The 16,621-nt window shown below is 45.7% G+C and overlaps 1 protein-coding gene across 1 annotated transcript; it reads right to left on the bottom strand.

Annotated features, from left to right (window-relative positions):
• Window positions 1–4,951: 4,951 nt before the first annotated feature.
• LOC129342792 (uncharacterized) lies at window positions 4,952–11,914 on the bottom strand. Its single transcript, XM_054998678.1, has 3 exons — window positions 11,809–11,914; window positions 7,772–7,919; window positions 4,952–5,661 (listed from the first exon to the last, which is right to left on the bottom strand). The coding sequence occupies exons 1-3, from the start codon at window positions 11,849–11,851 to the stop codon at window positions 5,106–5,108; spliced, it is 747 nt and encodes a 248-aa protein (XP_054854653.1). The 5' UTR covers window positions 11,852–11,914; the 3' UTR covers window positions 4,952–5,105.
• Between the last annotated feature and the right edge of the window lie 4,707 nt (window positions 11,915–16,621).

Below are 16,621 nucleotides of genomic sequence, written 5' to 3' on the forward strand. Positions count from 1 at the left end.
TAGGCTGATTCCGCACACGTTGGATAATGCACTTTCAATGCACTTTATCAATCATTTGAGGTGGATTTTTTGTTCCGCACACAAAAAAATCCGTTCCAAATGATCTATAAAGAGGATTGGAAGCGCATTATCCAATGTGTGCGGAATCACTCATATAGGACGCGATTCTTCTGTTTTCCGTTGGAAGGTGATATACTGATGAACTCATGTTAATAAACTATCTATCTGTGGCTAAGATCCCTTTTTGCTCTTAAGTCTCTCTGACTTCCTTTGGAGACTCAAAATTTTTTAATTTGGGGTGTGTGTGCTAAAATGATGTGTTTAGCTTGTCACCACATTCATGGTTCTGCCCCCATGGTAAAAGCTGTAAAAGTGCGATCCAAAGTCTTTTCAGAGCATGGAGCATTAAGTGCCAGGCAAGACCCAACACCAGCGCTTCCGTTTCAGAAATTCACCCCTGGATGAATCAAGCGGGATGCTGTGGTGGGGGCACATACCTAATGGACTTCTTCTCCAGGTGAACATGCATACCTGTTGCACAAATCATTCCAGCTTCATGTTACCATCTCGTCCCAGAAGAAAGATCAGGATGGGTAGCCCTGTCAGTCTGTCTAGCAGTAGAAAAGAGCAAGAGTCCAGTAGCACCTGTAAGATTAACAAAATTGGTGGTAGGGTATGAGCTTTTGTGAGCCACAGCTCACTTCTTCAGATAACCTTCAAGTACCTGAAGAAGTGAACTGTGACTCATGAAAGCTCATAGCTCATAGACTATCCATAATAGTTTTATTGAAGAGAGATTTTAAAAAAATATTTAAATTTACTAGAGGTAAATGTACAACCTATCAAAAGAGTTGTTTACATCCCTCTTCTCCTCCTCCCCTCCTCTCTCCTCCTCTATATTTGACCAGTTTCTTCTTGCCCTCCATGCATCTGACGAAGAGAACTGTGATTCTCGAAAGCTTATGCTACAATAAAGTTGGTTAGTCTTAAAGGTGCTACTGGACTCTTTTTGATTTTGCTACTACAGACTAACACAGCTAACTCCTCTGAACCCACAGCTATGAAATTACTGATTTTTACACGGTTGGGTTTTATCTTGGTAGAGTTCAAGTGGGATATCTAGGTTTTTCGAAATTCAGTTTTGGAAACTGCCCTGAGTGAACAAAGGCAGACTAGAAATATTTTACTTAATAAATAAATAAGCCCTTCCCAGCTGCTGTTTCACCAGTTGGATTGAGCGGGAGGAAGAATGACCCAGGAACAGGTTGAAGGGGAGAAGTGGTGGATCTGAGGACCGAATCTGCCTTTTCCAGTGCTTTGTTGACGTATCAGTTAACCTACTCCATCAGGAGCCGAAGATTTTTCCAGATTACTGACTGCCAATTACTATCCTGTATGTGGCGCAAAGCGGTAAGCTGCAGTACTGCAGTCCAAGCTCTGCTCACAACCTGAGTTCGATCCTGGCAGAAGCCGGGTTCAGGTAGCCGGCTTAAAGTCGACTCAGCCTTCCATCCCTTCTGAGGTCGGTAAAATGAGTACCCAGTTTCCTGGGGGTAAAGTGCAGATGACTGGGGAAGGCAATGACAAACCACCCAGTAAAAAGTGCCAAGAAAACGTCGGGATGCAACGTCCCCGTACAGATCAGTAACGGCTCGGTGCTCGCAGAGGGGACTACCTTTACCTTTATCATTATGCTTGGTTACCAACTACAAGGTGGGGCCAGGAGTTCTCCTGGAATTGTAACTGATCTCCAAACTACAGAAATCAATTCCTGAGGAAGTCATGACAACTTCAGAGGGCGGGCAATTTCCCAAAACTCTGCCCTCTGTTGGCTCCACCCAAATCTCCAGGAATTTCCAAAGTTGGTGTTGTAAACCCTACTTATAGTATAAATAGCTAGGATTTTTTGCCCCCTCTTACAGCATTTAACATTGAACTTTGGAAAGAAATATTGGAAGTAAAACAGATTACAAGTTACGATATTCCATTATTGCCCTCAATTATATTTCTAGACCAATGGAATATTCCACAGTTCCCAAAAACTATCGGGAATCTTATAGCAATATTTTTAGTTGCAGCGAAATCGGTAAAGAAAGTGCCAACTAAAGAGATGTGGCTCTCTAAAATATGGGACCATTTCATCCTGGATAAGATTAATGACAATATCCTCAATGCTGAACGCTTTCCTGCCACATCTAATTTCTAAGAGAAATGGTTCCCTTTTCTTGAATTTATAGACATGCACGATTTACATCCCAAAATAAGAATTGCTCAGACGTTGACTCAGTTTTCTGATATTTGGTAATATTATGTATGCTTTGTTTAAAAGTTATTGTAATGTTCATATTCTTCAAAACTTGTAAACTATTATTGATTAGTTGTTGTGTTACAGTTGATGTTCATTGTTGATTCCTATTTGTTGTATGTTATAACGCTTAATTTAAAAAAATTGGAAAAAAAACATTGAAGATGCCAGCCACAGCTGCTGGCGAAACGTCAGGAACTACACTGCCAAGACCACGGCAGTACAGCCCGGAAAACCCACAACAACCATCATTCTCCGGCCATAAAAGCCTTCGACAATACATGAAACATTGAACTTGCTTTGCTGCGTTACCTTCAGGTTACTCAGTTTGTAGATATCTTTTCGCAGTCTGCTTTGGAGACCAGCATTATAACTACGAGGCTATGAACCCCAAGCTTGGCTACCGGACTCCAGAGAATTTATGATGTTGGGTCATGAAGCTTAATTCTTGCCAGCGTTTTTCAAGTAGGCCAGACTGTCCTCTGCAAACTGACACTTTTCTGCCTCCTCCCTTTCCATTACTGCCCACTGATTCCTGCTCTGACCTGGAATGATATTTTGCAGAGTAGTATGACTGCTCCTGGGAATAGACTTTCCCCTAAATCCACAGTGAGAAAAAGCACAGAAGCATTTTGTTTCACTTTTCTATTGGCCTGCCATGGCAGCGCCCTGCCCATCACTGTCACCCCTGCCAATCATCGGGCACTACGTAAGAAGAAGGGCTCTTTCCACTACACCCGAAAGTGGAGGGAGGACAAATGGGGAGGAGGGAGGGAGCCCCCAGAGGGAGAGGGAAGCAGAGGGAAGCGCATGGCTGTGTGCGTCTCTCTGTTAATCTTTGAAACTCCTCATCTTGACAGCTGCTGCAGGATCTTGGGAGGGCGAGGCAGCCCTACAGGATAATGGCAAGGCCTGGCCTGAGAGGCCACTTGCCACTGGGAGGGGGCCCACTGAATCCATTTTCTAGAGTCTGTTGCATTTGTTCACACAACGGGGATTGTTTCTAGTAAATAAATAAATAATGAAATAAGTCAATCGACTACGTGACCTCTAAGATCCCTTCCAGTTCTGAGGATTCTAGGCAGGGTTATCAGCTTCTAGGTGGGGCTCGTCTTCCCAGAAATGCAACTGCTGTGCAGAGATCAGTTTCCCAGGAAGAGAGAGCAACTTCAGAGGGTGGACTGTATGACATCTAGAGATGGGCACGAACCGAAATGCAAACTAAAATTAAGCATGAACCAGGCGGGTTCGTGGTTCGTGAACCATGGTTCATCAGATCCGATTTCTGATTAACCGACACGAACTTTAGGCTGGTATGTTTGGTTCGTGTTTTTTGGTTTGTCACTGCAGGCAGCCTGTTGCCAATCAATCAGTTTCCTAGGCAACGGGATGGACTTCCTGCAGACCTCCTCCTGATCTGGAAGTGAACTTTTGCTAGCCTGGAAGTGACCTTCTGCTGACCCGGAAGTGATGATTTTCTGACCTGGATGGGCTGTTTTCACGGACCAAACGAACCAGTTCGCGAACCAGGGGCAGGTTCGTGAAAGTTCGTGGTTTGTGAAATTTGACGAACCATGAACCGCATGGTTTGGTTTTTTTCCGGTTCGTGCCCATCTCTAATGGCATTTCACCAATAATGAACCCCCCTCCACCAAACTTTGCCCTCTGTTGGCTCTTGCCTCCAAATCTCCAGGTATTTTCCAAGTTGTGGTATGGGTATAAGCAGTATCCCCCTCTTCTCCAAAAGTAGTGCCAGTATTCAAGATGGTTTCTCATCTCAGCCCAAGTCCTGAATGCCCAGGAGGTGCCAGAACTCCATAAAGAGGTGTTGATACTCTGTAAAGAGGTGCCAGTACACTGTACAGCTGCACACACCCTAAAAAAAGCCCTGAATAAAAATAGTTCAGTTTGAGCCTTTCAGTTTACTTAATTTGGTGTTATCCTTTCGCAGTCTGCTTTGGACATCAGCTCAGAAAAATGCCTTGGTAGGGATGGGAACTTAACACTACACTTCTGGATACTGTCAGCTGATGTATCTCTTTCTCTGAATGTGGTAACAGTTGTTCCTTATTCTTAGTTCAGTGGGATTACATTTGTAATCCCCCTCGGATCCCAGTGAGCAGACTATGAATAAATAATATTACTAAATACTTGAATATCAACCCCAAGCTTGGCTACCTGACTCCAGAGAATTTATGATGTTGGGTCGTGAAGCTTAATTTTTGCCAGTGTTTTTCAAGTGGACCAGACTGCCCTGTTTGGGATGCTCTAGTTCTGGATTTCCTGCATGGAGCAATGGGGCTGAAATCGATGGCCCCTTCCAGGGCCACGAATGTGTGGGTTGCACCCAGCCTCTGCTTTCCCATTGCAACGTGAGAGGGGTCCCTTAGCAAAGTGCTCAGACCTCTGGATAATCTTGGTTGCCCTTTTTCTCACCTTTTCCCAGCATTACAGCACTCAATCGATTCCATCTTTAGAGAGCAGGGAAGAAGAACATATTCAATAAAACAGTCTTCTATGGGAAGAGCATGGGGAATCAACACCTGGGAATGGGACAGCGCAGAATTTCCTTTGCAGAATTGTTCATTTCTGTGTGTGTGAATGGAACTTCTAACCAACTGCCACGGCAGGATGGAGACAGCCCTATAAACAGAACCCCTTCCCCTTAGGGATATCTTTTTATTCCATGATCTGAGCGAGGTTTACAGATATGCTCTAACCCACCCCACTCAGGAATTGAAGAGGCAGTATATCAAGCCCTCGTGTCCTCTGATGCAGACATAATGAGGTTGGCTGGGTTCTAGGTAAATAATGGAAAAATAAGGTTGATGACCCAGTTCTTGAAGTCCTGATGGTGTTCTCCAAGTTTCTCCAGAACTGGGCCCACGTAAGGCTTCAGGGAGTTGGTAGCACTCTCCACGTCTTCTTTGAACCTCTCGTGCACCTTATCCGCCGAGGGCTGCAACGCTACCCACAATTTTCGCAACTGGTTCTGAACGTTCTTGGTGTAAGGGCCCACCTTTGTTTCCAGCTCTTCTACTTGCAGTTTCAGTTTGTCCTTCTGGTTTTTGTTTAATTCCTCTATTTTGGTACGGAGAGCATCAGCGTATGTTCTCACCTGATCCACCACTGGTTTGGCATAGGGACTCACAACAGGTTCCAGCATCTCATAGACCTCTTCCATGACAGGCTTCAGCCTATCGGGGACTTTTGAATATGAGAACATTGCCTGCATTGCAACTTCCTTTGGGATGTCGAAAACCAGCCGAATGGTTTGTCTGACCTCGCTGGGCAAGTTGACCTCAAGCTTCCAAAGATGCCTGCTGATGTTTGAATAGCTTTCTTCAGCGTAGCGTCTAAAGAGGGAGAAAGAAAAGGGTGTGGGCTTGGAGAGGTAGATCCAACTCTGTGAGATTGTACACCAGTGAATTTTAGTGCCTAAAGAGGATAGGAAACTCCAACAAGTTCTCTGTCTCCAAGCTCTCTGCCTGTCCCCAGGCATCAATAAACATATAGACTTGTTTCCCCCTTTCCTGGGAAACAGATGGCAGTTTATGGCAGAGATTCATGCAGATGTGTGCGTTTTACTAAGGCCAGTTGGCTCCCCTTTTCACAAGCCATTTCTAAATGGAGATGCAAACTCTGGTTTGGGAAACTCCTGGAAATTTGGTGGCTGTGCTGGGGAAGCGTAGAGCTTGGAGAGGGGGAGGAGTTCGGCAGAGATGTAATGCCACAAAGCTTGCTCTCTCATTTCCTCCCTGGGGATTTGATCTCCATAGTCTGGAGATCAGTTGGGCCGATTCCAGACGACTAACCTGAAGGCGCTGCATGCCGCCATGTTCCGGATCGCGATGGGGAAAACGCGAAATTCCAGGAGAACTACAGGCCCCATCAGGCAGTTAGCAACACAAGGAGAATAACAAGAGTCAATAAACAAGTCAAGTATCGTGAAATGCTAATGAAATAAAATATTAATAAAGGATTTGCAAATTTAATTTTTTGTTATTACTTCATAAATATTATCCAGTTGCCTTCAAACTATAAAAGTGCATCCAATTTTCACCAACAGATCTATACATAAAGTGCTGGTGCATACAGTACAATTATGGAAATTCCTATGAGCAATATTAATACATCATTCAAAATGCTATTTAAGGTAATTTATAATAAGCCTGCCTAAGGAGCACTACCTGACGTCTGGGATACTGGTGTTTGAATATGATGCTGTTGGAATGATGAAATTGACGTCAGCTCGCTAACCATCTTTGACAAAGAACGGAAACGGGACCCTCCAAGTGAACCAGTCTGCCCGTTAGATGGTTGCTTCCGTCCTGCACAATCGGATCTATACTTGGCTATGATCCTATGAACTTTATGACTTTATTATAAATTATCTTAAATAGCATTTTGAATGATGTTGATAATAATATTGCTCACAGGAATTGCCATCCATTGTACTGTATGTACCAGCACTTTATGTATAGATCTGTTGGGAATTTGCAAATGCTTTATTAATATTTTATTTTGTTAGTATTTCACGATACTTGACTTGCCCATCAGGCGGTTGGCAACCCTAGTCCAGAGAAGGTATCACATATAGCAATACTTTCAGAGTTGCTTGCAGCTAGCACAATCATAATTCTGCCTTTAGCTAAGAGCAATGCACAAAGATTCACTACCATGAAAAGGATCCCAAGTCGGCACTCTTGGTAAAGAATGTTCGAAGAGCTTTGCTACATCAGTATGAGAGGCACCTAGTAAAGCCTTTGAAGCAATCTCAGAGCCAAACTACAAGTGACGCCTGACACAGGTTGGACACTTGTCAGCTTCCCTCAAGTTTTAATGGGAAATGTAGGCATCATGGTTTTACAGCTTGGCTCTCCATTACAGCTGCAAGACCAGGATGCCTACATTTCCCATGAAAACTTGAGGGAAGCTGACAAGCGTCCAACCTGTGTCAGGCGTCACTTGTAGCTTGGCTCTCAGTAACTGGGAGGCAATAGGCATTTAGGCAATCTACAGGGCAGTGCTCTTGACATGAAAAGGCGTTTGGAGCTGCTATTAGAGAAGAAGAATGGGGCAGAGGCCAACACACACGTGCTTGTATTTTTCTAAAAAACACCAGACGTTTGAAGCTCTTGTCTGAAGATTCTGTAATACTGTGTCCTCTCCCACCTCCAGCCCTACAGGTTCCTAGCCCCATATACAGGGGTTTTTTTTCTAGGAAAAGAGGTGGCGGAACTCTCAATAGGGAAATGAGGGAGAAATACATGGGCCCCCTTACAAAACTGCCATTTCCTCCAGGGGAACTGATCTCTGTCTGGAGATCAGGAGGGCGGGGTCACTGGACATGAGAGGTGCCGGAAGTGGAACTCCATTCCACTGCGTTACTGCTGGGGAAAAAAGCCCTGCCCATATATATTTCCTGAGTGGAAAGGTATAGAAAAATTAGGCCAGTTTGCTTACATCATCCCGCGGCCAAGATTCGATCTTCTGAACACCATCGCTAGCTTCTCAATGCCTCTGCCGATGTCGTCAACGTATTTCCGAATGTTCTGCTTTAATTGCTTCAACTTGGAAACTGGCTCATCGCTGAGGACAGAGTCCCATGACCCTGGGGGTCAAAAGGAAATCTGAGCATCCAGGAAGTGAGAGAGATGCAGAGGAAAGCTGTTGCATTTGGACTGAACCTGCAGCTTTTTGTTTTGTGTCATAAACAGAGCCACTTTTCTATAGTGGATTCAAGCTAATAGAAAATAACGACATGATAGGAGAATCCCTGTTTACAGTGAAGGCTGCCAGTATCCAAGTGGGACCTCCTGGAATTACAAGCGATCTCCAGGCTACAGAGACCAGTTCTCCTGGAGAGAGAAAAAAGGCCACTTTGGGGAGTGGATCTTATGGCTTCACATCCCTCCCATATCAGTTCTCCCCAGCCATAGTTCCCAACTCTTCAGGAATTTCCCTTTCCAGAATTGGAAAGCCCATTTACACCTCATATTACTTCTCTGCTGGAACTGAAGAGAATCATAATAATCTAGTCCTTTAAAAAAAATGTTTGACAGTTCAAGTTCAAGTTCAAGTTTATTGTTACAATCTACAACCAACACATATAAAACCATTTGCAAATCAGTTTAAAAACAGTTGAGACTGGAGACAGGGGGACAGTTCAGACCTGTGGCCCCTTAATCGCAAGGGCTGATTTCTACCAAAAACTTTCTAAATAATTTTCTGTGTGCAGCCCCCCCCCTCTTGAAGGAGTTAGGGCCCTTTTAACTTTACAAGAACCCTCTGTGAGGTAAGTTAGTCTGAGGGCCAAACTACAAGTGATGCCTGACACTAGTTGGACGCTTGTCAGCTTCCTTCAAGTTTTGATGGGAAATGTAGGCCGCTTGGCGGAATGTTGGACAAGTGACAGTTGAAAAGTCCACTGGACAGCAGTCGGAGAGCCAAGCTGCAAGACCAGGACGCCTACATTTCCCATCAAAACTTGAGGGAAGCTGACAAGTGTCCAACCTGTGTCAGGCATCACTTGTAGCTTGGCCCTCAGAAAGAGTAGCTAGTCTGGAGTCATCGAGTATGGGCTGTGGCATCACACCAGGTCTTCAAAGAACCAGAACAGCCTCTACTTTCCACCACAGGTCATTTTATTGATGAATTGATGCCCTTCACCCACCTCAAGGTTATACAGCATTACATGGGAGAAAAGCCACCACACTGAAGCCTACCACTTTGGTAATTTCTGGAGATTTGGGTGGAGCCTTGGGACCCTCCTTTCTGCTCAGCTCTATACCGGGGCCTTGAGCTAAGCTCCCCACTCCCTGTCTCTGTTCCCTGAGGATGGTCAGCTCCAGGTTGGGAAATTCCTCGAGATTTGGGGGGGTGGAGCCTTGAAAGGGCATAATCTGGAGGTTTGTTGTAATTCCAGGAGACAACACATTTAATGTACCATGCTATGTTGCACAGAACTTTTAATGAGAGAGTATAAAAAATCTTGTTTCCAAAAGCCTAATTTGTTTGAAGTACTATTCCTACCCACCCCGACCCAGTTTCTTGTTATTATTTTCTTTTTTCTTTTTTTTTTGCTTTGTTTCCCATGCGAAATACTTTTCTGGCTGTGACTTCCTTTTTTTGTCCATCAGAATGATATATTTCTTAAGGCCTAGACCCCCCCCCCCCCGGGATCCTCCCTTATTAACTTTAAAACAGGTAAGAAAAAGCAAAATACCAGCAAAGAGGGAGGCACAGCTTATGTAGGATCAAAGCTTCTTGTTGTACACACTCTGAAAGAAAGATTGATCAAGACTTTGTGGCAAGATTCGTGTAAAACTGCTGATTGGAAAACTTCCCTGACAGTTACAGAGTTCTGTTAAATCACCCTTTCTCTGCTCTTCTGACCTTCTTTAGCTTTTAACAAACAACCAGTATCCAGAATAACAAACCTTGTGAGGTCAGTCCACAAATGGCCAAATGCACTTTACATTTTTTAAAAGTATAATCATGGCCATTTCCACACACGTTGAATAATGCACTTTCAATGCACTTTCGCAATACTTTAGAAGTGGATTTTTTGTTCCCCACATGGAAAATCAGTTTCAAATGTTCACTAAAGAGTATTGAAAGTGGATTATCCAACGTGTGTAGAAGCAGCCCATGATACTAATCAGTATACTTAGGATACTAACCAAACTGCTTTTTGTTTTAGTTATCTGGTTAGTTCAGATATGAACTATATGCTCTAGGCTTCTAACCTTATGTAAAGAAAAATTGGTTGTGTAACTCAGATAAAGCTGGGCCGTTTCCACACGGCTTACCTGAAGCTGGGCCATGGCGCAACATTACGGATCATGCTGGGGAAAACGCAAATTTGGCACGATGTTGCGCAAAACCCGCGCGAGAAAATGCAATATTTCACATTTTCCCCAGCATGATCTGCAACGTTGTGCCATGGCCTGGCTTCAGGTAAGCCATGTGGAAACGGCCCTGGAATAAAGGGGGCTATTTAATTACAAAGATAACTATCCTCTTCTCCTGTGCTGAATTATAGCCTGCCTTCCTCACAAACAGGCTAAGGGCGGGCTACAACAATTATAAACACAATAACAAATAAAATATAAATTTACATTAAAACAATGGTCTACAATATAAAATCGCAATAAATACAAATAATCATCAACGTCTAGAGCCAGAAAGTACAGAGAAATACACAAATCTGCCAGAATATCCAAGACCAGGACATTGGAGGCAGCTCGCCAAGGCCTCAGCCATAGGCCTGGCAGAACATCTCCGTTTTACGGGCCGTACGGAACTACAACAGATCCTGAAGGATTCGAAGCTCCCCTGGCAGAGTTCTATCAGGTTGGTGACAGAGCCGAAAAAAGCGAAACATTCATGTTATCCCACGAATTGGGAAGACAGCAGGTTTCAGATACGAGAAGGGGAGCTGGTCTTTCTAATTCCTCTGTTCTTTTGTATTCCTTTTAAAACTGTTTGAGTAGGCTTAGGACCAAGCCCGGAAACAGCGAAGAGCAGAAAAGGGGACTGCCTGAGGCACTGCATTCGACCGAGGCATAGAAGGAGCTGGAAGGTACATCAACAAGCCTTCGACGATATATCGAGCCGGAAGGTACATCAGATAAAGCAGAAGAGGTATGTGGGTAGTGCGAGCAGCAGCACTCAAGGTGGAGGTTATGGCAAAAAATACTATGGGAGGTTCAGCAGCTGAAGCTCTGGGCTTGGGATGAAGGGGTTCAAATCCTCTTTCTGCTACGATGCTCATAGGGTGACTTTAGCCAAGTCAAAATTTCTCTGTGCATTAGGGTTGCCAGCTCCAAGTTGGGAAATTCCTGGAGATCTGGGGGGGGGGGACCTGGAGAACCCTGGAGAAAGTGGGGTTTGGAGGAGGAAAGGACCTTGGCATGGCATAATCCAATAGCGTCAACCCCCCAAAGTAGCCATTTTCTCCAGGTGAACTGATCTCTGTGGCCTGGAGACCAGTTGTAATACTGGGAGATCTCCAGCCACTACCTGGAGGCTGGCAACCCTACTGTGCATGTTGGAGGGCTGCCTATCGGATAAAATGGCATCGACCTACCATCAAATGGTAGGAAGCGTTCCATGTATGCTGTCCAATGTGCCTTGGAATAAGGGCTCTCAATGAGCATTTCAGAGGACATGTAAATGACCTCCTAATTTTGTCTCTTTGATTCCTCAACAGGCTTAACTGACAGGTTCAGAGAGAGAGAGAGAATTCTTCACAGAGGAAGAGTTCTGTTTCCTACTTTACCAATACTCTTGATCCAAGGAAAATGAATGCTCTGGACTGTTTTGGATCCTACTTGAATCTTTCAGTGATTCAAGTTTGCAAGTTCAGCCTCATAAGGTTTGTTCCCATCTCCACTCCCAAAAATCCCTGGTGCGCAAAAGCATCAAAGTCATCCTCAAAGCAGGGGGGTATCCCGCTCAGAAATTCCCCCCATCCCGTTCGGTTTCCCACCACTTACCTATAAAGACAGCCAAGGCCAGCGTAATGGCAAAGAGATTCATGGTGGCTCAGTCCGGAAATACTACTCAGGCAAAGGCTGGGGATATCTCTGAGTGGAGGGAGCCCTGAGGGAAAGAGCTGATCCCTTCTGCCCCCTGTCATTCATTAACAGAGGGCACTAGCCATGGGCGCTTTGGGGAAAGGGACATGGTTCCTCACCCAGCTCCTTGGGACATTGCCAAAGCATACAAAACCACTGGAGCAATAAGGAGGAGCAGCGGGAGATAACTGGAGGAACCCAAACTTCAGGTCGCCAAGGTAAGAGACAGGATTGAAAGTAAACAGGGCCTTTTTTCAGCCGGATCTCCCTGGATTCGAGATCCGGTACCTCTGAAAAAAGATCACGTGACTGGTGGCTCTGCCATTGGTGCCCAAAGACCTGTGGGCTGCCTCCCCGGTGGAGCTTCTCCTGGGCCGCCTGCTTCCTCGGCCTCTTCCCTGGCCTTTCCCTCCCTCCTTCCCTTTCTTTTTCCATGTCTTTTCTTCATTCCTTTCTTTACCCTCCTTCACTGGAGGGTGGAGGAGGCCCCGAGTGGCTGGCCACAGTGTTTGGAGGTGACGGCGGCAGCTGCCACAATGAGCACACACCTGCACAGGCTCTCCTCTGTGCTTGCCGCTCAGGCCCAGTGTTGCAGGCCGGAGGAGGCTGCAGGCAGCTGGCCACAGCATTTGGCGGTGGCGGCAGCACTGAGAAAACGCAGGAGACTGAGCCAAGCTACAAGTGACGTCTTACACAGGTTGGACACTTGTCAGCTTCCATCGATTCCATCTTTAGGGAGCAGGGAAGAAGATATTCAATAAAACAGTCTTCTATGGGAAGAGCATGGGGAATCAACACCTGGGAATGGGACAGCGCAGAATTCCCTTTGCAGAATTGTTCATTTCTGTGTGTGTGAATGGAACTTCTAACCAACTGCCACGGCAGGATGTAGAGAGCCCTATAAACAGAATCCCCTTCCCCCCAGCAGTCATGGTTAGGGACATCTTTTTATTCCATGATCTAAGAGCAGAACCACAAGTGACAAAAGGCACAGATTGGACACTTGTCAGCTTCCCTCAAGTTTTGATGGGAAACGTAGGCAGCTTGGCGGAATGTTGGACAAGTGACAGTTGAAAAGTCCATGGGACAGCAGTCAGAGAGCGAAGCTGCGAGACCAGGACGCCTACATTTCCCATCAAAACTTGAGGGAAGCTGACAAGTGTCCAATCTGTGCCTTTTGTCACTTGTGGTTCTGCTCTGAGAGAGGTTTACAGATATGCTCTAACCCACCCCACTTAGGAATTGAAGAGGCAGTATATCAAGCCCTCGTGTCCTCTGATGCAGACATAATGAGGTTGGCTGGGTTCTGTTCTAGGTAAATAAGAGAGAAAAAAGGGTCATGACCCAGTTCTTGATGTCCTGATGGTATTCTCTGAGTTTATCCAGATTTGGACTTACGTAAGGCTTTAGGGAGTTGGTAGCTCTCTCCACGTCTTCTTTGAACCTCTCCTGCAACTTATCTGCCAAGAGTTGCAAAGCTACCTGTAATTCTCCCAACTGGTTCTGAACTTTCTTTATGTAAGGTCCTATCTTAGTTTCTAGCTGTTCCACTTGCAGTTTCAGGTTGTCCTTCTGGTTTTCGTTTAATTCCTCCGTTCCAGTACAGAGCGCATTGGCGTATGTTCTCACGTGACCTGATCCACCACTGGTTTGGCATAGGGGCTCACAACTGGTTCCAGCATCTCATAGCCCTCTTTCAAGGCAAGCTTCAGTCTGTCCGTGATTTTTGGATGGGCGAAAAAAGCTTTAATTGTAACTTCTGCAGGGATGTCAAAAACTAGCTGAAGGGTTTGTCTGACCTGGCTTTGCAAGTTGGCCTCTAGCTTCCGAAGATGCTGGCTGATGTTTGAATAGCTTTCTTCAGCGTAGTCTCTAAAGAGGTGAAAAGAAAAGGAGGTGGCTTTGGGAGAGTAGATCCAACTCTGCAAGATTGTGAATCGGTGAGTGTTAGTGTTTAAAGATCAGGATATGAAACGCCAACGATTTTGACTTCGTGTGGTCCCCAGTTCTCCAACTCCAAGCTCTGCCTGTCCCCAGGCATCAATAAACATAAAAATTGTTTCCCCATTTCCTGGGAAAACAGATGGCAGTTTATGGCAGAGAATCATACAGATGTGTTTTCCTAAGGGCATGTGGCTCCCCTTTTCACAAGCCATTTCCAAACAGGGATGCTAACTTTGGTTTGGAAATTCCCAGAAATTTGGTGGCAGTGCTGGGGAAGGGTAGAGTGTGGGGAGGGGGTGAGCGCAGCAGAGATGTAATGCCCTAAGCTTTGCTCTCTGACGATGCCATTTCCTCCTGGGAGAATTGATCTCCGTAGTCTGGAGATCAGTTGGATTCCACGAGAACTACAGGCCCCATCAGGCAGTTGGCCACTCTTGTCCAGAGAAGGCATCTAACATGGCCTGACTTTAAGAGTTGCTTGGAGCTAGCACAGGACTCATAATTCTGCTTTTAGCTAAGAGCAATGCACCAAGGCTCACTAGCATGAAAAGGATCTTGACTGAGGGCCAAGCTACACATGACGAATGACACTTGAACAGCAAGTGTATTTCTCCCTGTTCACTTGCCCTCCACTCAATCCACTTGCCGTTCAAGTGTCATTCGTCATGTGTGGCTTGGCCCTGAGTCTGCACTCTTGGTAAAGAACGTTAGAAGAATGTTAGAAGAGCGTTTCTACATCAGTCCAAGAGGCACCTAGTAAAGCCTTCTGTGAAGGAATCTCAGGAACTTGGAGGCAATAGGCAATCCACAGGGAAGTGGTCTTGAGATGAAAAGCCTTTTGGAGGAAGGGGGCAACGGCCAACACACACATTGCTTGTATATTTCTAAAAAACTTCAGAAGTTTGAAGCTCTTGTGTGAGGAATCCATAATGCTGTGCCTTCTCCCGCCTCCAGCCCCACAGGTTCCTAGCCCCATATATATCTCCTGAGTGGAAGGGTGTGAGAAAAGAAGGCCTATTGGCTTACTCCATCTCATGGGCAAGATTTGATTCTGTGATGTCTAGGCTGACGTCTGCAACAGAGTCTTGAAATTTCCGCCTTAATCGCTCGAAGGTGGAATCTGGTTCATCGCTGAGGACAGAATCCAAGGACCCTGGAGGACAGAAAGAAATCTGAGCATCCAGCAGATGTGAGAGAGAGACGATTGATGGCTCTTGCATTTGGGCTTGAATCCTGCACCTTCTCCTTTTGCGTCATAAACAAGGTCGCCTTTCTACATGGGATTCAACCTTATAGAAAACTAGCAATAAAGCCCATTGTGGGGACAGAGCGGCTGGGCTGGGCATAGCCTCCTCCCCTCGCCCTCCAATCTGAGCAGGGGGAGGGCAGGGCGGCTGGACCAGGCATAGCCCTTGCACCCTGCACCCCAATCATGGCAGGGGGAGGGCAGAGTGGCCAGGCATAGTCCCCTCCTTATCCCCCCAATCTGGTCAGGGAGAGGACCAGGCACGGCCCCCTCCTCCCACACCCCTGTCTTTCTGTCTGTCTGTCTGTGCCTGCCTGCCTGCCTATTTGAATTATAGTCCGCCCTCCCCACAAATTGGCTAAGAGTGGATTACAAGAATAAACACAATACCAAATAAAATGGATAACAATATAAAATCCTAATAAATACAAATACTCAGCAACATCTATTAACAATCCAAGTAAAATGGCTGCAGAAAGTGCAGAGAAATACAAGACAGGTACAGTAGAGACAGCTGGCCAATTCCTCAGCCAAGGGCTTTGCAGAACATCTGCGTTTTACAGGCCCTCTGGAGCTATAACAGATCAAGAAGGGCCTGAACCTCCATTGGGAGAACGTTCCACTAGGTTGGTGCCAGAGCCGAAAAAGCGAAAAAATTCCTGTTGAGAAGACGGCACGTTTCAGATAAGAGAAGTGGACCTGGTCTTTCGAATTCCTAGGGCCATTCTTTAAGGTTTAAAAAGACTGGAAACAGGGAAGAGCAGAAAATGGGACTGCCTGAGGCACTGCATTCGACCGAGGCATAGAAGGAGCCGGAAGATTCATCAGATAAACCAGAGAAGTTACGTGGGTAGTGTGAGTAGCGGCACTCAAGGTGGAGGTTATGGCGAAAGGGGCTGAAGCTCCTTTGAAGGGGTTCCAATCCCCTTTCTGCTATGATCCTCATCACAGGGTAACTTTAACCAAGTCAAAGGTTTTCTCTGCATGTTGGAGGGCTGCTGATAGGAGAAAATGGCATCGACCTACCATCAAATGGAAGGAAGCCCGGTGTCCTATGTGCCAGGGCTTCCAATGCACTTTTAAGAGAACATGTAAATGACCTCCTAATTTTGTCTCTTTGGTTCATCAACATGCTTAGCTGACAAGTTCAGAGAGAGACAGAATTCTTCAAAGAGGAAGAGTTCTGTTGAAGTCTAAAGTTTGCTAACTTTACCAGTATTATTGATCCAGAGAAAATTAATGCTCTGCACTGTTTTGAATCCTGCTTCAATCATTCGCTGATTCAGGTTTGTGACTTCAGCCTCATAAAGTTTGTGTCCCCCCTCCCCTGCCCAAATCCCTGGTGTAGAGCAGCATCGTAACTCATCCCCAAAGCAGGGGCGGAGGGGGCCATTCAGAAATTCCCCCCTCCTGTTTGGTTTCCTCCCACTTACCTGAAAAGACGGCCAAGGCCAGCGTAATGGCAAAGAGCTTCATGGTGGCTCAGAGCAGGACCACAAATGACGCCTGACACAGGTTGGACACTTGTCAGCTTCCCTCAAG

The sequence above is a fragment of the Eublepharis macularius genome, chromosome 15 (genome assembly GCF_028583425.1).
Source record: "Eublepharis macularius isolate TG4126 chromosome 15, MPM_Emac_v1.0, whole genome shotgun sequence".
Lineage (NCBI taxonomy): Eukaryota > Metazoa > Chordata > Lepidosauria > Squamata > Eublepharidae > Eublepharis > Eublepharis macularius.

Coding starts and splice junctions, on each gene's coding strand:
- LOC129342792 (XM_054998678.1), bottom strand. CDS start 11,851: ATGAATCTCTTTGCCATTACGCTGGCCTTGGCTGTCTTTATAG. Junction 7,920..11,808: donor GGCCTTGGCTGTCTTTATAG/GTAAGTGGTGGG, acceptor TTTGACCCCCAG/GGTCATGGGACTCTGTCCTC. Junction 5,662..7,771: donor AATCTTGGCCGCGGGATGAT/GTAAGCAAACTG, acceptor CTCCCTCTTTAG/ACGCTACGCTGAAGAAAGCT.